At 38.3% G+C, this 26,325-nt stretch overlaps 1 protein-coding gene across 4 annotated transcripts in view; it reads right to left on the bottom strand.

Annotated features, from left to right (window-relative positions):
- Positions 1 to 26,325, bottom strand: part of MEI4 (meiotic double-stranded break formation protein 4) — a 319,253-nt gene that overhangs the window by 157,781 nt on the left and 135,147 nt on the right. For all 4 annotated transcript variants that reach the window (XR_007725107.1, XR_007725108.1, XM_050788273.1 and 1 more), the window contains exon 4: positions 11,228 to 11,359. Coding sequence is in view for 2 of the 4 variants with exons in the window: in XM_050788273.1 (XP_050644230.1) it covers positions 11,228 to 11,359 (132 nt within the window). In the remaining 2 variants the exon portion in view is untranslated. The remainder of the gene's footprint in view (positions 1 to 11,227; positions 11,360 to 26,325) is intronic.

Raw genomic sequence — 26,325 nt, 5'->3', positions numbered from 1 at the left:
AATACAGAAATAATTTATTCATTTTAACTATTATCAAATACTCATTTTATATATACCATATCAAGCCATATTTTAAAATAGAAATTTGTTATATCCAAATTTAAGCTATTATAAACATGCTAAAATGAACATCCTTGTACAGATCTCCTCAGTACAGCGAATTTGCTATATTTTACAGGATATGCATCTTTAATTTTCCCAGGTGATAAATTATATTTCCCCACATAATCATAGTATCTGACAGTGTTGTATCCTCCCTTTTCACACAAGTGAGGACAAAAGGTGTCACTCTTCCGACCCTGGAAATCCCTTCCCTCCCACAGGGTATGGCCCTCTACTTCACTTTTGGGGCATAACATCTTTATAGGACAAGGGTAAAGTCCCAATACTAACAGGAGAATGCTTAGGACTCTAACAGGTTTTCGAGAATGCGTCGGTAAGGACCACTAAATTCGATTTTTCTCAGTCCGGTCCTCCATGTGGTCTTAGTGGACAGGCAAGGGTGCAGGTTTTTGAGAATGCGTCAGTAAGAGCCACTAAATCCAACCTTCCTCGGTCCTCCATGTGGTCTGGGGGAAAAGCTAGTATTTCTGCTGCTGCGTTGGTGAGCGCAACTATTCTGATCAGCAGGGTCCAAGGACCATTGCGGGTTCCTGGACAGGGGTTGTTTCTGCTGCTGCGTTGGTGAGCACAACTATTCCAATCAGCAGATTCCAGGGACCATTGTGGGTTCTTGGGCAGGGGGAGAAACAAAACAAACCAAAACTAAGGGCAGTTTTGTTTTTCAGATGGGAAACACTCAGGCATCAACAGGCTCACCCTTGAAATGCATCCTAAACCATTGGGACCAATTTGACCCACAAACTCTGAAAGAGGTGACTCATTTTTCTCTGCACTATGGCTTGGCCCCAATAGTCTCTCTCTGACAGGGAAAAATGGTCACCTACGGCAAGTATAAATTACAATACTATCCTGCAGCTTGATCTTTTTTGTAAGAGGGAAGGCAAATGGAGTGAAATACCTTATGTCCAAGCTTTCTTTTCACTGAAGGAGAATCCACAACTATGCAAATTTATAATTTACATCTCACAGGAGGACCTCTCAGCTTACCCCCATATCCTAGCCTCCCTATAGCTCCCCTTCCTATTAATGATAAGCCTCCTCTAATCTCCCCTGCCCAGAAATAAGCAAAGAAATCTTCAAAGGACCACAAAAACCCCCAGGCTATCGGTTATGTCCCCTTTAAACTGTAGGGGGAGGGGAATTTGGTCCAACCAGGGTACATGTCCCCTTCTCCCTCTCTGATTTAAAGCAGATCACGGCAGACCTGGGGAAGTTTTCAGATGATCCTGATAGGTACACAGATGTCCTACAGGGTCTAGGGCAAACCGTTGACCTCACTTGGAGAGATGTCATGCTATTGTGAGACCAAACCCTGGCCTTTAATGAAAAGAATGTGACTTTGGCTGCAGCCCGAGAGTTTGGAGATACCTGGTATCTTAGTCAAGTAAATGATAGAATGACAGCCAAAGAAAGGGACAAATTCCCTACTGGTCAGCGAGTCATCCCCCATATGGATACCCACTGGGACCTTGACTCAGATCATGGGGACTGGAGTCGTAAACATCTGTTGACCTGTGTTCTAGAAGGACTAAGGAGAATTAGGAAAAAGCCAATGAATTACTCGATGTCCACCATAACTCAGGGAAAGGAAGAAAATCCTTCTGTCTTCCTAGAGCAGCTACAGGAGGCCTAAAGAAAATATGGTCCCTGTCACCCAAATCACCAACTGATCCTAAAAGATAAGTTTATCACCCAATCAGCCGCAGATATCAGGAGAAAGCTCCAAAAGCAAGCCCTGCATCCTGAACAAAACTTGGAGGCATTATTATACCTGGCAACCTCGGTGTTCTATGATAGGGACAGAAAGGGGCAGGCCCAAAAGGAAAAGCGAGATCAGAGAAAGGCTGCAGCCTTAGTCATGGCCCTCAGACAAACAAACCTTGGTGATCCAGACAGGATGGAAAATGGAGTAGGCCAATCATCCAGTAAGCTTTGTGTGGTTTACTAGGACACTTTAAAAAAGACTGTCCAATGAGAAACAAGCTGCCCCTTCATCCATGTCCACTATGCCGAGGCAATCACTGGAAGGTGCACTGCCCCAGAAGATGAAGGTTTTCTGGGTCAGAAGCCCCCTCAACCAGATGATCCAACAACAGGACTCTGGGTGACCGGGGCAAGCGCCAGCTCATGTCATCACCCTCACTGAGCCCTGGGTATGCTTAACCAATGAGGGCCGGGAAATTGACTTCCTCCTGGACAGTGGTGCAGCCTTCTCAGTGTTAATCTCCTGTCCCAGATGACTGTCCTCAATATATGTTACCATCCAAGGAATCCCTGGTCAGCCTGTAACCAGGTATTTCTCCCACCTCCTCAGTTGTAATTGGGAGACTTTGCTCTTTTCACATGCTTTTCTTATGCCTGAAAGTCCCAGACTCTTATCAGGGAGGGATACATTAGCCAAGGCTGGAGTTATTATCTACATGAATATGGGAAACAAGTTATCCATTTGTTGTCCCCTACTTGAGGACGGAATCAACCCTGAAGTCTGGGCATTCAAAGGACAGTTTGGAAGGGCAAAAAATGCCCACCCAGTCCAAATCAGGTTAAAAGATGCCAACATTTTTCCTTACCAAAGGCAATATCCCTTAAGGCCTGAAGCTCATAAAGGATTACAGGATATTATTAAACATTTAAAAGCTCAAAGTTTAGTAAGGAAATGCAGCAGTCCCTGCAACACCCCAATTCTAGGAGCACAAAAACCAAATGGTCAGTGAAGACTAGTGCAAGATCTTAGGCTCATCAATGAGGCGGTAATTTCTCTATATCCAGTTGTACCCAACCCCTATACCTTGCTCTCTCAAATAGCAGAGGAAGCAGAATGGTTCACTGTTCTGGACCTCAAGGATGCCTTTTTCTATCCCCTGCACTCTGACTCCCAGTTCCTCTTTGCCTTTGAGGATCCCACAGACACATCCCAACTTACGTGGACGGTCTTGCCCCAAGGGTTAGGGATAGCCCTCGTCTGTTTGGTCAGGCAGTGGCCCAAGATCTAGGCCACTTCTCAAGTCCAGGCACTCTGGTCCTTCAGTATCTGAATGATTTACTTTTGGCTACCAGTTCAGAAGCCTCATGCCAGCAGGCTACTCTAGATCTCTTGAACTTTCTAGCTAATCAAGGGTACAAGGTGCCTAGGTCAAAGGCCCAGCTATGCCTACAGCAGGTCAAATATTTAGGCCTAATCTTAGCCAGAGGGACCAGAGCCCTCAGCAAGGAATGAATACAGCCTATACTGGCTTATCCTCACCTTAACACATTAAAACAGTTATGGCGGTTCCTTGGAATCACTGGCCTTTTCCAACTATGGATCCCCCAGATACAGCGAGATAGCCAGGCCCCTCTATACTTTAACCAAGGAAACAGAGAGGGCAAATACTCATCTAGTAGAATGGGAGCCAGAGGCAGAAACAGCCTTCAAAACTTTAAAGCAGGCCCTAGTACAAGCTCCAGCTTTAAGCCTTCCTACAGGACAAAACTTCTCTCTATATGTCACAGAGAGAGCAGGTATAGCTCTTGGAGTCCTTATTCAGACTCGTGGGAGAACCCCACAACCAGTGGTATACCTAAGTAAGGAAATTGATGTAGTAGCAAAAGGCTGGCCTCACTGTTTACCGGTAGTTGTGGCAGTGGCTGTCTTAGTGTCAGAGGCTATCAAGATAATACAAGGAAAGGATCTCACTGTCTGGACTACTCATGATGTAAATGGCATACTAGGTGCCAAAGGAAGTTTATGGCTATCAGACAACCACCTACTTAGATACCAGGCGCTACTCCTTGAGGGACCGGTGCTTCAAATGCGTACATACATGGCCCTCAACCCTGCCACTTTTCTCCCAGAGGATGGGGAACCAATCAAGCATGACTGCCACCAAATTATAGTCCAGACTTATGCTGCCCAAGATGATCTCTTAGAAGTCCCCTTAGCTAATCCTGACCTTAACCTATATACTGATGGAAGTTCATTTGTGGAGAATGGGATACAAAGGGCAGGTTATGCCATAGTTAGTGATGTAACTGTGCTTGAAAGTAAGCCTCTTCCCCCCAGGGACCAGTGCCCAGTTAGCAGAACTAGAGGCACTTACCCATGCCTTAGAACTGGGAAAGGGAAAAAGAATAAATGTGTATACAGATAGCAAGTATGCTTATCTAATCCTATGTGTCCATGCTACAATATGGAAAGAAAGGGAGTTCCTAACCTCTGGGGGAACCCCCGTTAAATGCCACAAGGAAATTATGGAGTTATTGCACACAGTGCAAAAACCCAAGGAAGTGGCAGTCTTACACTGCCAAAGCCATCAGAAAGGGGAAGGAGAGGGGAGAACAGCAGCATAAGTGGCTGGTAGCAGGGAAAGACCAGCAGAAAGGAAAGAGAGAAAGATACAGAAAGTCAAAGAAAGAAAGAGAGATGAAAGTAGTAAAGAGAAAACAGAGTACCCTCTTCCTTTAAAAGCCCCCAGGGTAAATTTCTGTCTACCCAGTCAAGGTATATTCTTCTTACGTGGAATGTCAACCTATATCTGCCTCCCCACTACCTGGACAGGCACCTGCACCTTAGTATTTCTAAATCCCAACATTAATATTGCCCCAAGAAATCAGACCTTATCAGTACCCCTCAAAGCTCAAGTCCATCAGTGCAGAGCCATACAACTAATACCCCTACTTATAGGGTTAGGAATGGCTACTGCTACAGGAAATGGAATAGCTGATTTATCCACTTCATTATCCTACTACCACACACTCAAAGGATTTCTCAGACAGTTTGCAAGAAATAATGAAACCTATCCTTACTTTACAATCCCAAATAGACTCTTTAGCAGCAGTGACTCTCCAAAACCGCCGAGGCCTAGACCTACCTCCTCACTGCTGAGAAAGGAGGACTCTGCACCTTCTTACGGAAAGTGTGTTGTTTTTACACTAAACAGTCAGGGATAGTATGAGATGCCACCTGGCATTTACAGGAAAAGGTTTCTGAAATCAGACAACACCTTTCAAATTCTTATACTAACCTCTGGAGTTGGGCAACATGGCTTCTCCCCTTTCTAGGTCCCATGGCAGCCATCTTGCTGTTACTCACCTTTGGGTCCTGTATCTTTAACCTTCTTGTCAAATTTGTTTCCTCTAGAATTGAGGCCATCAAGCCATAGATGGTCTTACAAATCCCAAATGAGCTCAACTAACAACTTCTACCAAGGATCCCTGGACTGACTCACTGACACTTTCACTGGCCTAGAGAGCTCCCCTCTGGAGGACACTACAACTGCAGGGCCCCTTCATTGCCCCTATCCAGCAGGAATTAGCTAGAGTGGTCATCACCCAAATTCCCAACAGCAGTTGGGGTGTCCTGTTTAGAGTGGGGATTGAGAGGTGTCAATGTACTAGCAGCCCTCGCTTTCAGTGCCTCCTTGGCCTCAGCGTCCACTCTGGTGGTGCTTGAGGAGCCCTTCAGCCTGCTAGGGCACTGTGGGAGCCCCTCTCTGGGCTGGTCAAGGCGGGAACCGCCTCTCTCTGCTTGCAGGGAGGTGTGGAGGGAGAGGCACGGGTGGGAACCAGGGCTGCGTGTGGCGCTCCCAGGCCAGCGCAAGTTCCAGCGGCATGGGTGTGGGCTGGGGGGGGGGGGGGGTCCCACACTCAGAGCAGCCAGCCGGCACCGCAGGCCCAGGGCAGTGAGGCGCTTAGCACCCGGGCCAGCAGCTGCAGAGGGTGGGCTGGATCCCCCAGCAGTGCCGCCCACCAGCGCTGTGGTCAAGTTCTCACCGGGCCTCAGCCACCTTTCCATGGGGCAGGGCTCGGGACCTGCAGCCCACCATGTCCGAGCCCCCCTCCAGGTGGACTCCCGTGCAACGGGAGCCTCCTCCATGGGCGCCGCCCCCTGCTCCCTGGTGCTGGGTCCCATCAACCGCCTAAGGGCTGAGTTGTGCAGGCACTCAAGATTAGCGGGCAGCTGGGCCTGCAGCCCCTGTGCAGGATCCACTAGGTGAAGCCAACTGGGCTCCTGAGTCTAGTGGGGACTTGGAGAACTTTTATGTCTAGCTAAGGGATTGTAAATACACCAATCAGCACTCTTTGTCTAGCTCAGGGTTTGTAAATACACCAATCAGCACTCTGTGTCTACCTCAAGGTTTGTAAATACACCAATTGGTACTCTGTATCTAGCTAACCTAGTGGGGACTTGGAGAACTTTTCTGTCTAGCACTCTGTGTCTAGCTCAAGGACTGTAAACGCATTAATCAGCACTCTGTCAAAACAGAACAATCAGCTCTCTGTAAAATTGACTAATCAGCAGGATGTGGGCAGGGCCAGATAAGGGAATAAAAGCAGGCTGCCTGAGCCAACCAGCGGCAACCCGCTTGGGTCCCCTTCCACACTGTGGAAGCTTTGTTCTTTCACTCTTTGCAATAAATCTTGCTGCTGCTCACTCGTTGGGTCCACACTGCCTTTATGAGTTGTAACACTCATCACGAAAGTCTGCAGCTTCACTCCTGAAGCCAATGAGACCAAGAACCCACCGGGAAGAACAAACAACTCCAGATGCGCCGCCTTTAAGAGCTGTGACACTCACCGCAAAGGTCTGCAGCTTCACTCCTGTCTGCAAAACCATGAACCCACCAGAAGGAAGAAGCTCTAGACACATCTGGACGTCTGAAGGAACAAACTCCGGATACACCATCTTTAAGAACTGTAACACTCACCGTGAGGGTCCACGACTTCATTCTTGAAGTCAGTGAGACCAAGAACCCACCAATTCTGGACACATATTGATAAAGAAAAGGCAATGAAGGGGGAAATCCAAAATACACATTTGAGAAGGTATTAGGAAACTTTTATCCTCAGCATTGTGTAAATAATTTCAACAAGACCCAAGAAAATGACATTCAAAGGAACACAGCTAGAGAAAGGATACTAGGATAAGAGGCAACAAAACCACCTTTCAAAAATCTGATTCAATGGTCACAGAATATACATAAAAAACATGTTAAACTTAACACAAATATCTACTTTACTTACCCTGCTAAAAAGTAGGTGAGACAACACACATACCAGTTGCATGAGACAAATTAAATAAAATGGTGTTAGTGAAATACAAATAACTGACATGGTTAGTCAGTAACAGAAATTAGTCCATATTTTATCTTCTAGATTCTGGAGTCAGACTTTGTGGGTTCGACAAACTGGTGCTGTACTTCCTATGATAGTGGGCCAGCTACTTAAACTCCCTAATCCTAATTGCCCTCTTTTGTAAAATGGGAATAATACAAATTACTAGTGTAGTTAGGAGAATTAAATGACATAAAATTAAAATTAATCGCTATGTATTTCAAACAAAAATATGCGCAAAATATTTGGAGGACTATGAAATGTTTGGAATAGTGTTTGACACATAAGGCTTCTCAGTGAATATTTATGATAATAATTATTATTGAACCATCCATTAATCTTTATTAAACAGATCTATCTTCTGCCATCAAATACCTTAGAAATTCAATCAGACTTACATAGAGTACAATATGATTTACATATATATACATACACAATCATTTTTTGAATTAGTGACTACTTAGAAAAGTTTATATCATTAAAAACTAAAACTATTCTTCAGAAAGTTCTTAGTAAGATCTTAGCATTCATTATATTGACAGAGAAATAAAGTCTTTAAAGTGAGCTAAAACACTGAGTATAAAAGCAATGAGAAAAATTATATTTACTTTTGGTTCAAAAATTTGTTAAGGTTTCAAAAACTATATTTTAGTTGAGGTACAGTTTACACATAGTAGAATGCACAGAATTTAAATGAATATTTTTATGCATTTTTACTTGACATGTCAGAGTTGTACATATACTGGGGGTAAATGAGATATTTTCATACACATATACAATGCATAATTATCAAATCAGGGTTATTGGGATATCTATCACCACAAACATTTATCTCTTCTTTATGTTAGAAACATTACAATTCTTCACTTCTAGTTATTTTGAAATATAAAACAAGTTATAATTTCTACAATTATATTTAGTTATAATTAACGATATCTAAAATTCACTAACTGTACTATTGAATACTAGAACTTATTGCTTCTATCTAACAGTATTTCCATACTCATTAACCAACTTCTCTTCCCTTCCGTGCCTCTGGTAACCATCATTCTACTCTCTGCCTCTATATGATCCATGTCTTTAGCTCCCATTACATATGAGTGAGAACATACAATATTTGTTTCTCTATGCCTGGCCTATTTCACTTAATATAATCACCTACAGTTCCATCCATGCTCTGCAAATGATGAGATTTCATTCTTTTTATGGTTTAATAATATTCATATACACACACACACACACACACACACACACACACACACACCAAATTCTCTTCATTCATTTAGTGATGGACACTTAGGTTGATTTCGTATCTTGGCTACTGTGAGCATGTGAGTCTGATACCTCTTTCCTTTCTTTTGGACATATAGCCAGCAGTGGGATTCTTGGATCATACGGTAGTTCTATTTTTAGATTTTTCAAGGAATGTCCACAGTTTTCCATAATGGTTATGCTACTTTACACTCCTATCAACAGTCTATGAGTATTTCCCTTTCTCCAAATCCTCACTAACATTTGTTACTTTTTGTTTTTTTAATTCTAGTTGGAGTGAGATGATATCTCATTGTGGTTTGATTTGCATTTCTCTGATGATGAGTACTGTTGAGCTTTTTATTTTTTATTTTTTTCTTTTTTTCATATGCCTGCTAGCCATTTGTATGTCTTTTTTTGAGAAATATCTATCAGGTATTTTGCCCCTTTTTAATTCAGATTGTTTGTTTTCTTGGTATTGAGTTGTTTGAGTTCTTTATATATTCTGGTTTTGTCAGATAGCTAGTTTGCAAATATTTTCTTCCATTTTGTGGGTTTTCTCTTCACTTCGCTAATTGTTTCCTTTCCTGTGTAGAAGCGTTTTGCCTTGATATATTCTCATTTGTCTATTTTTGCTTTTATTCCTTGTGTTTTTAAGGTCTTACCCAAAAGAATCTTTGTCCAGGCCAATGTCCTACAGCACTTCCCCAGTTTTCTTCTAGTAGTTGCAAAGCTTGAGATCTTACATTTAAGATTTTAATCCATTTTAATTTGATTTTTGTATATGATAAAAAAATGAAATATAGTTTTGTTCTTTTGCATATGGATATCCAGTTTTCCTGGCATCAATTATTAAATACACTGTCCTCTGGCCAACGCAAAACTCCTTAGCAAAATACAAGCAAACAGAATTCAACAACATAAACCTGCCAAACACTAGTTATTGTTGTTGTATTATTGCTATTTTTCTTATTATTTTAAAGTATCTTAACTGTCAGAACATCTGGGTTTGAATTATGGCTTTAGCATATGCTCTTTCTTCAGTCTTGGTCAAGCTACTTCACCACTCTAATGTTTTGTATTCTTATCTATAAAGTATGTGAAAATTGTAACTGCTTCATGGAGCTATTGTGAAAATTAAATGAGAATATATACATCATTTTTTCTGCACTTACTGATATCCTCCAAACAACTGAATTCAATTAAACTCACTTTCCACGTTGCTTCCTATTGTTAAACGCTAAGACTTCACCTTGTTTCCCCAGAATCTTTGGCATCTCTTGTTAAATAACATCCTAATGCCTCTACATTCAGTTATCCTCTGCTTATTCAATTCAAAGGCATTTTTCAAGTACTTCCTTTTCTGTAAATTATTTTCAGGGACCTGCAACCTACTATGGTCAGTTCCTTGATCTTGGAACGCCTACAAAAAGCATCATACATTTTAACACTTTGCTCTTTTTCAATTAATCAATATAGCTTACTTTTTTCTCCTCGACAACAGTGCAAACGAGTTTTTTGTGTTTTGAGATGGAGTCTCGCTCTGTCACCCAGGCTGGAGTGCAGTGGCACGATCTTGTCTCACTGCAACCTCCGCCTGCCACGTTCACACCATTCTCCTGCCTCAGCCTCCCGAGTAGCTGGGACTACAGGCACCCGCCAACACGCCCGGCTAATTTTTTATTTTTATACTTTTAGTAGAGATGGGGTTTCACCATGTTAGCCAGGATGGTCTCGATCTCCTGACCTTGTGATCCACCGCCCCCTTGGCCTCCCAGAATGCTGGGATTACAGGTGTGAGCCACTGCACCCAGCCGAAAATGACTTTTTAAAAAAATCCAACAGAGCTCTTAAGAGAGTTTACATTTGGTAGTCAACTGAAAATTTGCTTACTAGATACACCATGTCAAACATCAAATTCAATTAGATTGTATAATATTTTTAGACTATGTCATTAGATGTCAGTACTTTGTTAAAAATTGTTTAAATTATATGTATATACAATATTTTATTAAAGTTATTTCTCTTTACCAAGACGTTTCTACCTATCTCTAATTTCCTTTGTGACTTTGACTACAGAAATGATAAAAATATTAAATGAGCTATCAAATGGAATACATGTAATAAACCAGTGTGAACATTAAAATATGGGAATGATTTATGTTCCTTCTACACATTTGTCACCAGTGATATAGAAGACCTTCCACAGATAGAAGGGCTTAGAGCAGTGTTCCTCGAGCTTGGTTGCATATTGAAATCACCTGAAGTGCTCTAACAATACCAATACCAGAATTCCAAATTCAGAGACCCCTATGTAATAGGATTGGCATACGACTTGGCAATAGGATATTTAAAAGTTAGCCAGATGATTTTCATAAGCAATGAGGAATGAAAAATACTGGTTAAGGACTACTCTCCATTTAGAATCCTCCCCAGTTCACTTTTCTTTCACTTTGCTTTAGAAACTTGCTGCCTGCCTGGACGAATTTAAAGCCATTCATCTAAGCACTCTTTTGCTGTCACCAACAGCATCTTTGGCACATATACGCAAGTAAGGATTATAAAGTGGTTTTATTTTCAAAACTGTTTTCTGAAAGTATCTTTCTGTAATTTTGGTAGGCAGTAATATTACTCACATATATTAGACATAAGGTAATAACTAAAATATTAGCCTGGCAAGAGAGGAAAGAAGGGGAAAGAAAAGAAAAACATATAGGGACATTAACTATAAATGAGAGCTACAGTTTCAAGTTATATGTACCTGATTGATGGCTCCCAGATCATCGGCAAAGCCATTTACTTCTGATAGAAGCAGAGATATAATAGATTTTCTCAACAAGTGGCAGCTTCCCAGGGTTACCAGACTCTGAGAGACATAACGCTGCACCTGAAACTAAAGATAAAAATGAGTAAGTTTCTGTATTCCATCAAGTCAAATCAAAATGTATTTTCTAAGACCTTACTACTGAGCTAAATGCTGTGAGGAGTATAAAAAGTATCAACGTAATTCTGGGTCAGTCTCAAGCACAATCATAAAGTACACAAATTATAATATTATAGGCTCTAAGATTTTCTATAGCAGTTAATATTTTGAAACATGAAACAGGGTGCTAAAATGGAAGCTTTAGTTGAAGTAGCAAAAGATAATAGTTTAGATAATAGGCTATATACAAAATGAATAAAGGAGATGATAAATCAAGATATTTAAGCTCTTACCTTTTAGATAGATTAGCTAGATAAATGATAGATAGGTCATCTATCATCCTTTTTGGTACCAGGGACCAGTTTTGTGGAAGACAATTTTTCCATGGAAGGGGGGCAGGGTGGATCGTTTTGAGATGAAACTGTTCAACGTCAGATTATCACTCACAAGATTCTCATAAGGAGTGTGCAACCTAGATCCCTCACATGCACAGTTCACAATAGGGTTTGCACTCCTATGAGAATCTAATGCCACATCTGATCTGACAGGAGGGGAAGCTCAGGAGGTAACGCTAGCTCCCCTGCTGCTCACTTCCTGCTATGTGGCCTGGTTTCTAACAGGCCATGGACCAGTACTGGTCTGCGGCCTGGTGGCTGGGGATCCCTGGATTATAGAGTTGAAGAGAAACGTCTATTAAGTTAGATAGTGAAAATGCTTACCATAGTGACAGGCACCTAGTAAGTGCTCAATAAGTGAAATGTTATAATTTAGGATGACAATACAAGAGCATTCACGGCTATATAACACGAATTTAGTTCACTGAACCTTGAAAAGTTAAATACTATAAATAAAATATATTTTTCCAGAGTTAATATAATCCTATTGGAGAAGATTGCTGAGAAGAGAATTTCATCATAAAGAGCTATTCCATAGTGTATCTATGAACTGTTTCTCCCCGACATGACTGAAGTTCATACAAAGACTATATAACCATTAATGTGGTTCAAAATTACATGAATATTATTAAAACAATCTCTATTCTTCCTTACATTTTAATTGACACTTACCCTTTTGTAAATACAGTGGAATTTTTTCGAAAGGCTGATATGGAAACCAAGACTGACAACAATATTATACGTGAGGCTACTGTGGACCAAATCATGGGAGGACACACTCAACGCACATGATAATCTTTTTCTTTCACATCTTTCTGTATTTCAGAAGCTGGGGAACTAGAAGTAATTCTTCCCAGATTACTCTGCAGTTAGGATTTTGGATGTGAGTTCTGCCAATTAAAAGTACTCATTTGAGCCCTTGATTTAGAAATGCACTACCAAGGAAAAGAAGTAGGTACAGTACAGGGCATGCATTTTGTTGCTACAGATAGCAGCTGAGGTGTCCGAGTTCTGGCTCATCCCACAGCTGTTTCAGAGTTACCTAATTATATAGATTATTATTATTATTATTTATTATTATTATTCTGAGACGGAGTCTCGCTCTGTCGCCCAGGCTGGAGTGCAGTGGCGCGATCACCGCTCACTGCAAGCTCCGCCTCCCTGGTTCATGCCATTCTCCTGCCTCAGCCTCCCAATGTAGCTGAGACTATAAGCGCCAGCAACTACACCCGGCTAATTTTTTGTATTTTTAGTAGAGACGGGGTTTCACCGTGTTAGCCAGGATGGTCTCGATCTCCTAACCTCGTGATCCGCCTGCCTCGGCCTCCCAAAGTGCTGGGATTACAGGCGTGAGCCACCGCGCAGGGCCTATGCAGGTTCTTTTAATCACAATAGAAGTAGCAGCTACCTTGGTTGCCCAGTAGTTTAGGGAATTATTCCTGTAAATGTAGCATTCCCAAAGGTATTTTGACCTATATGTTTACCTAGAGGATTCACAAACTTTAGTGCCACATTAGTCTTGAAATATGAATGAAATGGGTAGAAATTCTTATCATTTTCCTAATTAATTTCCCTACATTAACTGTGCAGAAGATAGGAGAAACTTGGAGAAGAGCTGTGAATTACTGTGAAGTTAATTAGGTATGTTTCCAATTACACAGTTCTGTTGTTCTAGAAGTAGTGATTTTCTGGAAGGATCAACACTGCCCCTGACACTCGTTAGGTAGAGCCCTGAATTCTTCAGAAGTTTGTGGGTCTAATGCATGTAGAAATACTCCCTCTAAAGTGAAAAACAAGTTGCTTTAGTATGTATTCACTATCACTAAGAAAAAGATACAATGCTTGATAGGCCTTTGTGAATTCTGGAGACAACATATTACCATTTGGTTTATCACTTGGAAGCACATTTCAAGTAAATCATAAGGCTCTACACTTTGAGAAGGGGCTGGAGTAGTATATAAAGATCTCCAGCTGGTCTAAGTTGGGAAATAAGAAGCTCTGTCCTTTGGATATCATGATCAGGAAGATCCAGTGTGCTTGCAGTTGATCAGAATATTACATGGAGTCTATAGCCTACTCTAATTAGAAAATCAAAAAGGAGGGACCCTGAGTATAGAACAAAGTCATATCTTTCTTGTCAAGTAAACATTATTCTCTATAGAAAATAAAAATTTACATATGTTATTTAACCCTGCCATAAACTGTGTCTGCCTGATTGTAGGACACCAAGTAAGTGTATATCCAGAACTACTCATTTGAATGAGGTGCTATATAAATTTAAGTACGCACAACAATACTCCATCAAGTAGCCAAAGTATAAATAAAACTAGGATCAAGTGAAAACTAAAAGCAGAAGTGGGTGTTGTTTGATCACTCAGTACTTATAGTTCTAACTGGTAGACCTCCTCTTATAAGGTTGAGATACTGTTCAATAGTAGGGAATTTATATTCCCAGCTAGCGGCCAATATATGATGCTCCTTCTCCCACATGAGTTTCAGGGTGGATGAATAAACTGCATGCACAGAGTATAGATTGTAACTGAAGACACTCCTCCAACAGCATACCACAGCACTTAACCCTACTATAATGTTTTTTAAACAATTAATTTGAACCAAAGTTTAAAAATCAAATTTTAGATTATGCAATAGCCGGAGAGACACATACTGTGAGTAGCAGATCAAGATGATCCAAATAAACCCTCTAAACTAAAACAATGTGTCCCAAATAAGTAAAATGCAATAGAGACATATATATGTTATGTCTATTTAAATTCCTATAACCTGTTGAAAACAAGAATCAAAATTACAGATATTTAAAACATCTCCTACCTACTAAGCACTTATCAAGATTTAAGCTAAAGATAATTAATATCCAAAAGCCACAAGAAGGGATGGTGGGCACCTTCATAAAGGTCCTTGTATTTCCTATGAAAATGTCTCCTGTGGGCTTGGAGATGGGGCAGGCAGTGATTTCTGTTAGACTTTGTAATGTGGGAAATGACTTGTTCACACCAATGTGATTCTTTTGAGAATCTGGAAAGCTCTGGGGCCCTCCCTAACAACCTTTATTAACAGCCATCTGTCAGTATGTAGAGCGAATTGTGCCTATTTATGACCAACTTCTCAAAGGCAACTGCTTAATAAACAGAATTTCATTCCCTTATCATTGGGGAGTGGATGACATTTGAATAGATGTAAAAAAATAAGAAGAAGAACATAATATTTTGTGAGGTCAAAAGAATGTGGGGGGCTGTAGAAACCATATCCCTTCTGATTTTATAAAAATCATTTTTATTATTGAGTCACTGACATTTGTTTAAAGATGTATACACATTGCTAATATCAGATACATCAAATTATAAGAGAATAACGAAAAAAGATGAGTGCCACAAGCTCACAACTGAATTCTGTAAAATAAAATTTAACAAAAAAAGTTGAGATCAAAGGTACATAATTATCACTGAAAAAGTGAACAAGTGATAGAGATTGATTATATGGAAGGACTGTCTATGGATGCATGTTAGAATGAGGAACAATTCTTTTTCTATAATATCTATTTGTACAGCCCTACTAATGAAAGAAATAAAATTAAACCAACTAATTATGTCTATTGGAACAATGTGAACTAAGAATTTAGGTGAAAGACTTGGTATACTACATCAAGTATCCCAATAACAATGATCATAACATTCCCTTTCTTTTCTTAATGTGAAGAAACTGAGAATCAGGAACATTAAAGTCACTTGTAAGGGGTAGAGTCCAAAGTTAGACCTAGATCTTTTTTTTTACTTGAATGTCTAATATAGTTGATGCTTATAAAGTAAAACATAAAGAACTTACAGGATAAAATAGCAATAAATGAGAATATAATAATATCAATATTTATATAAGACAATTTATTAAGCATCTACTTTGCATTATGTACAATACTTACTGCTTACATATACTGTATCATTTAATCCTAACCATGAGACTATGAGAAAGTTTAATCTCAAACTAAATACTAAGGACCCATACTTTAAAGAGAGTAAGTTAACTTGTTCAAAGTTAGATTAAAAATATACATAAGAATATGTGTAGTGACTTTGGGAGGCCAGGCAGGTGGATCACCTGAGGTCAGGAGTTCCAGACCAGCCTGGCCAACATGGTGAAACCCCATCTCTACTAAAAATACAAAAATTAGTTGGGCGTGGTGGTGCATACCTGTAATCCCAGCTACTTGGGAGGCCGAGGCAGGAGAATCGCTTGAACCCAGGAGGTGGAGGTTGCAGTGTGCTGAGCTCATGCCACTTCACTCCAGCCTGGGCAACAGTGCAAAACTCCGTCAAAAAAAAAAAAAAAAAAAAAAATGTAGTGACTTGTGCTGTTTATTAACCCATTGCATACCCAAATGTATCATATCTCAATTTCTCTTAAGGCATAAAAACTTTGATAGTCCATAGGGGATCCATAAAAAGTGTTGAACCACTTGCCAGATTTAAAAAATTACTAATTACTACTCTGAATTAAGAAAACACAACTATTACACTGCACCATCAACCTCTGTAACAGGCCAGCACTGTAAGCAAGCGGGACAGGAAGACAAAGAGACACAGAGACCCAGGGACAGGTATCATGCATAAATGTTGGTGGCTGATACAGTAATGCCACTAATGTGTTTCCTACTTTCTGAAGCATCCAGAATTATGTGTCAACCTCTTTATTTTCCTATTATTCTATAATGAATATGTATTGCCTAAACCAAGAAATAACTCTCTGCTCAAAGCAAGAATAAAACAAACCAACCAACCCTAGATGTCATTTGTGGGAAGTTTGGAAAATAAGAAAGTACAAAAACCCTCTTTGCAGAAATGCTACAGGTGTGCCTATAAAACTTTAGAAATAAACAAAATGTCTAGCAACCATAGCTATTAACATATGTCCAGCTTCTCACAGTAGAGAAGACACAACAGGCAAGCAATTAGTGGCTAAAATGTCCAGAGAAATGACCACTGGAATTAACCCACATGTTAACTAAAGAAGAAAGAGAGAGCCTGTTATCCCACTGTCCCTCTAAGAACAGAGCAGCTCCAATGTGTGGTGTAGAACAAAAGCTGTTTTACAAAATTCGTAAAATTTCAGTGCACTTAGAGTGAAGGTAAATGCTTCAATCTCAACTGAAAGTCAAAAGAAACAACGTTCAAAGGCTCTCGCTCACATAGAAAATATATATACTATAAAAATACATAGTTTAGAGTAAAAATTTCTGCTGTAATTAATTACATAAAATGTTGTTTTAAAAATAATTAGATGTGTTAAGATTCCCTACAAGGGAGGAGATTATTCCTGAAAATGCCATAATTCTAAAGAATAGGACAAAACAAAATTAAAGCTATAACAGTTGAAATTAGTTATGTATTCATTCATTCTTTATATATTGAATATTGAATGTAATCTATGTGCCAGTGACTCAGCTAGTCCCTATTATCACTTAGAATTAAAAAAATAAAATAAAATAAAATAAAATAACATTACTTTTGCTTCAGTAGTTACTTCTGCTTATCCTGGGGCTCAGGCCTGTAATCCCAGCACTTTGGGAGGCCGAGGCGGGCAGATCATGAAGTCAGGAGATCAAGATCATCCTGGCTAACACAGTGAAACCCTGTCTCTACTAAAAATAAAAAGAAATTAGCCAGGAGTGGTGGCGGGCCCCTGTATTCCCAGCTACTCAGGAGGCAGATATTGCAGTGAGCCAAGATCCTGCTACTGGACTCCAGCCTGGGCGACATAGTGAGACTGTCTCAAAAAAAAAAAAAAAAAAAAAAGGTATCAAAATGCAATCCAACTTACCATGATCTGAAAGGATACTTTTCAAAAAGTTAAAACATTTACTCTCATACAAATTTAGAATTAACACACGTCAATTATGTATTTATAGCATCAATGAGGGTAAAAAACATTTGAGGAACTGAATTTTGAATTTTTTTTAAAAAGTTGAATTAGACCATTACGTTAGACACAAAACTGGTTAATATCTTACATGATAAATCCTTACCATAACCTCAGGACTTATTTTCTACTGTACAAGAATCATTTACATCTATATTATCAAGGGATCTACAGGTTAATATGAAACTTCACAGGGTCAGGGCCCTGCCAAATTACATTCCCCTAGAAATGTAAGTAATAATTAGGTTGTCCTGTTAGATGAAGCCCCAGTAATGTCACTGACCGGACAATCAATCAACCTTTGCCTTATTTCCAGAATTTGATAGTATATCTTAACATTAAATAAATCAGTAAATTTTAATGTATTGCAGAATTCGTAAGAAAGAAAGAGAGGTCCTCAATGGTCAAAAGAAAAGGAAAAATATAAACAGATATAACATTAAATCAGACAATAAACTTTCAGAAAAAGAGTAAGTTGGGGTTGCTCTGCTGGCAAAAAGCACCATCAGCACAAAATTTTCAAATAAGACTTTGGCCTTTATTAAGTAGGAGAGAGACTAACATTTCTAAGATGAAGCCTAAAGGACTATAGTATTAATGAAATGTAGACTGGTAAAGATCTAATGTGCCAGCACAAATAACCCCCAATGGTGTTTCACTCTTACTGCCCAGGCTGGAATGCAATGGCGCAATCTCAGCTCACCACAACCTCTGCCTCCTGGGTTCAAGTGATTCTCCTGCCTCAGCATCCTGAGTAGCTGGGATTACAGGCATGTGCCACCATACCCAGCTAATTTTGAATTTTTAGTAGAGACGGGGTTTCTCCATGTTGGTCAGGCAGGTCTCGAACTCCCGACCTCAGGTGATCCGCCTGCCTTGGCCTCCCAAAGTGCTGGGATTACAGACGTGAGCCACCGTGCCCAGCCAGTAGCACTATTAATAGTCACCTTTAAGAATCTGCAAATCCAGCCATATCTACATTGGGTCTGCAACAAGGAAACCGCATGCTGGGAGATGAAGCTAATTTTTTTTTTCTGACAACTGCAAGATGCAAATACAAAACCACTCTTGAGGAAAACACTCTCAGTTCAGGTTTTCAGAATTCTTATAGACTAAGTTCAGACAAATGTGGGTTAATAATAAAAGTTGACCAATTAAACTTGAAATCTGTTAAATAATAAAATTTTTTTTAAATTGGACCTTCAAAGACTTCAGACCTTAATTACACTTATCTGATACAGAATACAGAATAACTATAAATGGAATGACAGTAAGTCCGAGAAAAATAAAAATATCAAAAAAGAAATAAAAACATTAAAATTTAAAACTCAGTGAACGAAATAATATACAAATTAGTTACAACTAAAGAGAAAGGGCAATAAACTGGAAAATGTACATAGAGAAATCATCCATAATATTGGAAAGAGAAATGATGTGCATGCAATATGTGAGTAGAGGTTAAGAGACATAGAGAATTGAAGAAGATGATACAGTATCTTTAAATATAGTTCAAAAAAAGAAACAGAAAAAACTAAGAGAGACTACTGAAGAATAAATAATATGGGAAAAAATAAAGGAAGAAAGTTTTTTAGGCCTAAGAAACAACAAGAATTCATAGAGGAAAGAAGTATAATGTATACTAACAGAAAAGACCAACTAGACTGACAACATAATAGCAACAATAAAAGCCATATATCTTTGATCTAGTATTTTCAAACTACTGTGACAAAATATGTATTAACTTATAATTGTGTGACCACGAGAACTATCCTTCAAGAACAAAGAGAAAATAAGACATCTTCAATGTATAAATATGAGTTTATTTTAACACTGATAGAATCATACTAAAGGGATTTAAAAAAGAAAACAGGCCAGGCACAGTGGCTCACGCCTGTAATCCCAGCACTTTGGGAGGCCAAGGCAGGCGGATTGCCTGAGGTCAAGGGTTCAAGACCAGCCTGGGCAACATGGTGAAACCCTTTCTCTACTAAAATACAAAAAATTAGCCAGGCAGGCGTGGTGGCAGGCACCTGTAGTCACAGCTACTCGGGAGGCTGAGGCAGGAGAACTGCTTGAACCTGGGAGGTAGAGGTTGCAGTGAGCCAAGATCGTGCCACTGCCCTCCAGCCTGAGCGACAGAGCAAGACTCCATCTCAAAAAAAAGAAAAAAAGAAAGGAAAAGAAAACTAGTCCCAGGAGTCTCTTTGTGTTTGATATTCTGAAGAGGTCTGCTTCCCTTTTCTTATGTCTATTTATTTTAAAGTTTTAAAATACCTACATTTGTATTTTATTTTAAGTTTCTATCAAAACAACCCATATCCTGATACTGACACTGCCAAGTATACAGTGATAAAAGGAAAACCATTCAGAAAAAAATAAGATTTAGGCCTTCAGAAAGCTTACAATAAAAACCAAACTCATAGTTAATCAGCACATGAAAAAAATAAATGAAGAAAAGAAAGAAAAGCAGGTACACGTAAAAGTAAGATACTGTAAAAGCTAAAAGTTCTTGAAGAAGAAAACAGAAATAGATCAGAACCAATCCTCAAAGCTGTTCCAAGTAAAGGACTCTCCCTTGGAACCAACAAAAGATCAGACAGAGGACACAGAAGGAATTCTTTAGGTTCCAAATAAAACTGACATACTAAATCCAACACCAAGATATACATCTAGGCGATATTAAATCACAAATAAAAAGAAAGGCCTTTATTACTTCCTAAGAAATTAGCTGTTGGGCCACTTTAATAAAGGAAAGATATCTGCCAAATTCCAGTCCTAAAGTATTTTCTACATCATAGATTAATGTTTTCATTGGGTGAAGGAAAGGACAGAGCGAAGAAAACTCTGGGTGAAAAGAAAGAGCTTAGGGTATCACTTAGGGATGTTAGTTATAAAACCCTAATCAGATTAAAGTAAATCAGGGGTAGTTTTTAAATTCTAGGAATATTCCCTAAAATAATACCAATTATCATTAGGTTTCTGGTCCAATAATGATTTCTCTCAGTTTTGAGCAGTAAAATGAATGAAACAAAACATTACCTCTATAAAAATGTTAAACTAGTAGCACAAATAATAACTAAAGTGAAAAAAAAAGATCATTCAGAAAAAAATCCATAAAGTATGACAAAAAAGAGTTAATGGTGCTAGTCAAAAAATATTTAAATCAGTTAAAACAATAATGAGTTCAAAATAGATTAATAGCAAAACATATGAATAGCTAATTGACACAGAAATGGTAAATACATATATAAAATTCTCTACCGCAAAATAACCAAATTAAAATTAAGATATCACTTTATACTTATTAAATTAGAACAGAATATTGAAATAATGTAAAAGAAAAAAAGTACGGTATATCTACATTTAAATTTTATTTTCTTAAAAAAGCTAAATATCAGGCTGGGTGTGGTGGCTTACACCTATAATCCCAGAACTTTGGGAAACCAAGAGGATTACTTGAAGCTAGGGTCAAGACCAGCCAGAGCAACATAGTGAGACCCTATCTCTACAAAACACACAAATAAAAATAAAACAGCTGGGTGTGATGGTGCACACCTATGTGCACTGAGGCTTGAAGATTGTTTGACCCCAGGAGCTCAAAGCTGCAGTAAGTACGCTATGACTGTGCCACTGTACACCAGCCTAGGTGACAAAGCAAGACCCTGTCACTATTAAAAACAAAATACCTAAATATCCAACAATGTAACAATGTACGAATAGGTAAAATTAGGTTAAATCTACTAAATAAATACCACAAATCACAACATTAAAATTACGTAATAACACAGAATACTTACAGTATAATATAGTAAAAAAAAAATGTGAAATATAATGTTGTAAGAAAAGCAAGTGGTGGTTTTAAAACAGGTTTAAAAATTTGTGTAAAAAAGACCAGGAAAAGAAACTTTTAAAGTTTCCAAAGCAGCAAGATTGTGAAAATCAATTCAATTTAATTTTCGACTTCTACTGGTGTTGATGTTTCTGTTTAAAAAACTAGAAAAGGTAAATTTCAGAAATCAATTAGACTGATATAAATATAGATCATACACCATTATACTTCTAATGGGACACACTTTTTTTACCTTATAAAAAGATATGCAAAATAAGGCTTCTATTTTGAAAGATTCTCTACCACTTTTCAGATATAATCTAAAAGAAAATTAGGAGATCGAGACCATCCTGGCTAACACGGTGAAACCCTGTCTCTATTAAGAAATACAAAAAACTAGCCGGGCGAGGCGACGGGCGCCTGTAGTCCCAGCTACTCAGGAGGCTGAGGCTGGAGAATGGCGTGAACCCGGGAGGCGGAGCTTGCAGTGAGCTGAGATCCGGCCACTGCACTCCAGCCTGGGTGACAGAGCGAGACTCCATCTCAAAAAAAAAAAAAAAAAGAAAAAAGAAAATTAGATATAAAATAATTTCCAAAGATGTTCATTTTAAACACTGATTGTCAATTAAAAACTTACAGTAATTACCAAAACAGGCTATGCAGCAATGTAAATTTTTCAGACTAATAGTGTAGATGATAACAACAACAACAAAAAGAAACAAAATAAAAAAATGCAGAAAACACAAAACTAGTTCTAATTTAATGCCACACTGAAAAACTGTTCAATGGTTTGTTTTATAGATTCTAACTGGTAGGTTTGCACACACTGGCTAAAATCTCTGCAGTACGTGAGCAATGCAGCTCAAGTTGCTGCCAAAAAAAACAATGGACAGTGAGCAGAAAGAAGACATTGCCTAAGTGAGTGACACAAGGATTGAGAGATGTCGGATGTAAAACATGGGAGGCCACAGGAAATACAAAATTTCTCGACTCATGTTACCTAACACCTGGGCCCTAAAAGCCACTTTTCTTTCATTGCTCAGTCCTATTTAGGGAAGAAAAGAAAGAGGATAGAAAAGTAAAACACTAGAACAAGATTTTTTTTAATGACATTGTATTAAAAATTATAACATCACATTGTACCCCATAAATATATGCAATTATAATTTTTAGTATATAGTAAAAATAAAAAATAAAAATTGAGAGTAGGATTAGAGAAATAACAATAGATGTTAAAGTCTATAAAAGCTAAATTATCACTTTGTGGCACATGGCAAACTTCATTTGAGATGACACAGATATGGGGAATGAAAAGGGCATGAAGTTCAGAGACGACCCAACTAATCATCAATGATAATCAGAACTCAGGTCAGCAGAAGTTTACACATAAAGATCTCCCTACAAGTCACTATCAGGCAACAAAGGTCACCCTGGATATTACAGATGAAATCCAGATGATCCTGAACTCAAGGATGCTCCTCGCAACTCAGGAAACTTCACCATCTCTATCCTCACAGTACCATGCATGCTTGTGAAACAGCAAGTATGCATGGTACTGTGAAGAACAAGTTCTACTAAGTTTCTGCTTTCCAGGGCCTTATTTGAACCTAACCTATAAAGTAGAAAAAAATTCTGCCCTTAATACCTATTATATATTCTCTTTTTGCAGTACCTCAGAGATACCAAGAATAATGTGTGTATAATAAGAATAGAATTTAGCTACAGGTAAAATGCTGGCAAGCGTGAATATTTAGGAAACTAAAAACAAAAACAACAAACACACACACACACACAAAATAGTGTCATCCAACAATGAATGCAGGATGAATTACAGCTTCATTCAATGACTGGATCTTAACAGATATGTGTCTTAACAGACACTACATTGAGCAAAGCCCTGCAAGTTACTAAAGAATATTTATGTTGTAATTCAATTTACAAAAAGTTCAAAAAAAAGACAAAGCTGAATTATGTTCTTGAAAAACACATATATAGGTAATATTACTACTTTTAAAAAGAAAAGTACTAACATACAAGTCAGGCATTCAGTATGTTCAACAATGGGTTTTCCAATAAGAAGAAATTGCTTTAATTAGCTAAATAAACATAGAAATTCTTTTTAGTAGTAAAATCAAGTAGGAAATAATATGGGAAAGACATGTATAGGAACAGATTTAAAGTTTAGGGGCACATTCTTTTGGATGTTTCTAACAAATTTTGTCCTTGGTCTGAATCTAGAATTTTAATAGGCATAGTATAGTTTCACTTAGACATTCCATTGCTCCTACCCCACCCCAAGGAGAAAGGTAGCAATTAGGAATTTGTTTAGAGCTAACTGAAGGTCTGTCTATTTCTGAGCATCCACCTATCTTTTAATCAGCACTGCCTGTTTATGCTTCCTTGTCCTTCTACAAATGAAGAAAAGGAAAAGAAAAAGTAATAGGGATTACAGGAAGAGACAGTTTGCTTGTCTGAAGTGTCAATATACTTATGTATCTAGCATGCAGCAAAGTCAGTTGAGTTTAGCGTCAGGGGCTTCCACAACACGCAAAGATAACCAGCAGAAGAAAGGACTGGGAAGGCTGTGTCAAGAGGATGGTATGGAAATGCCTAGGGATGAGTTCCTCTGATTCCTAGGTCTTTACTGCATTTTGTTTTGCCTCATCTGGGTTTCACTTTCCTTTGTCTATGGGTTGAATACTATTGAGCTGAGGCAGATTTATTGTCCACTAGAGGCCAAAACTAATTTCTGAACATGCCCTCACTATACAGAGCACTGGTACAGAGTCCTTTAGTACATCTCCATAATACCTTTGATGTCACTTTGTTGAGCACTAGAAGTATGGAGCTAATATTTTAGAACCATGATAATTTTATTAACAAAAATGGTTACTGCTTATTTTCTTACTGACATCAGAAACTAAGCAGTTCTCTTTTTTGATCACCATAAAAGGTTTATTTTCCCTTAGATTTCTACATATTCTAGAGTAACAACTGATCACTTATGCCTTCTCATTCTTAACATTTCCGTAAGCAATCTTGTTGTCTTTATCTCAGTGGCTTCAGTTTGACTTTTTCCTCTTTAACCATGAATAAATATCAATATGATATTATTCCCCCTTCTAGAGTCACATAACTATAAAAACAATATGACTTCATCACAACATAAGCAGGTGAATTAAGCTAAAACACTATCTTGCTTTTATTCATCCTCGTTTGAATGCATATTTTAAATTACTATCAGTAGTATATATTTAAAGTATTGTTAGCAACTTTTGAGCTTAAAATGTACTTTTTCAGTATTATTTGATGCATAAAAACTCCAATACAATCCAATTTGATTCTGTTCTGTAAAACATTAAGTCAAAGCTTCAGAACAAACAAGTGTCAAAGATGGATTGTCAATGTAAATAGTAATAACCTGACTACAAGTAAATCTTTTAAAAAATACTCTCTAAATGATGCTTTGAGCTGTAAACTTACTGTAATTGTGAATACCACTATTTGGAATAACCCATTGTTTAATATCCAATTCTACCTTGTCCTGATGAAATTCTTGCCATTATCTGAATGTTTTTTGTCTCAAGGATTACATTTTATATTTGCTTAGCCCTTCAGGCTATATCTGATGCCATATCCCTTTTTCACATAAACTCAAAGACTCTACTTGTTACTTGGCTAGAGACTACAGAAGAGAAAAAATACATATTAATGCTGTTATTCAATGTAAACTCCTAGGCATCATTAAAATTCTGTGCATTATTATATGAATACAAAAGAATGTAACAGTAATTATGTTTGGAGGAATATTTTAGTTCATTAGGACATAAGCCTCTTTGAAAAAGACAGTTGAAAATTTTGTGGCAGAGACTGCCTACCTGCTCACCAGCAGATTCCTTTCCTTTCCCTCCAAGCACATTTGCCAGCTTCCCTTGCACTTGGAGAAGGCATGTGACTGGGTCTGGGCCAATGTACAATGGCCAGGACTGAAAGCACACCACTTCCAGTCCTGGTCCATTAAACACTCCCACATTATTCTTCAGATCTTATCTCCACCTGTCTTTCAGCTGGATACAGAAAATCCAGCAGAGAATTCCAGTGCCTTCAGGAGTTGTGAAGCCACAGCAAGAAAAAAGCCAGGATTCCTGAAGAAACACTTGTAAAGTTTCTCAAAAACACTTGCTTAGAATGTATATAGAAGGAATAACCCTGCACTGCACTAAACCACTGAGATTTGGGGATTGATTATTACAGCAGTCAACCTACCCTAACATGAATCAGATGTATATCTTTTCCCATCTGTTGTGAAAAACTATCATCAGATTTCCATTCCTATTTTTATTGTTTTAAGTTACTAAGGATTGCATTCTTATTTTTCCCAGCTTTATTAAGGTATAATTGACAAAAATGATATATTTAAGGTGTACAATATGATGTTTTGATATACAACAACATTGTGATGACAACATTTAATACATCCTTCACCTCATATAGTTACAATGTGTGTGTATGTGTGTGTATATGTGTCCAGTACCCAGCTGCTCCAGCTCCTGCTCTTTCAGATCCATATCACTCTCTGGCTGAAACTTCACGGAAAACCTCAAGCCACAACAACCCAGCAGAGCCCTTCCCAAATGTTTTACCCACAGAACCTGTAAGAGATCATAAAATGAGATTCTTGTTTCAAGCCACGAAGTTTTGGAGTGATTTGTTAAGCAGCAATAGTAACAGGAATAAGAATGTCTAATCATTGAGTAAAATAACCATGTATGTCTACTGAATGT

The sequence above is a fragment of the Macaca thibetana genome, chromosome 4 (genome assembly GCF_024542745.1).
Source record: "Macaca thibetana thibetana isolate TM-01 chromosome 4, ASM2454274v1, whole genome shotgun sequence".
NCBI classification, from domain to species: Eukaryota; Metazoa; Chordata; class Mammalia; order Primates; family Cercopithecidae; genus Macaca; species Macaca thibetana.
Note: the sequence above shows the minus strand (reverse complement) of the source record. Positions and strands in the feature narration are given on the sequence as shown.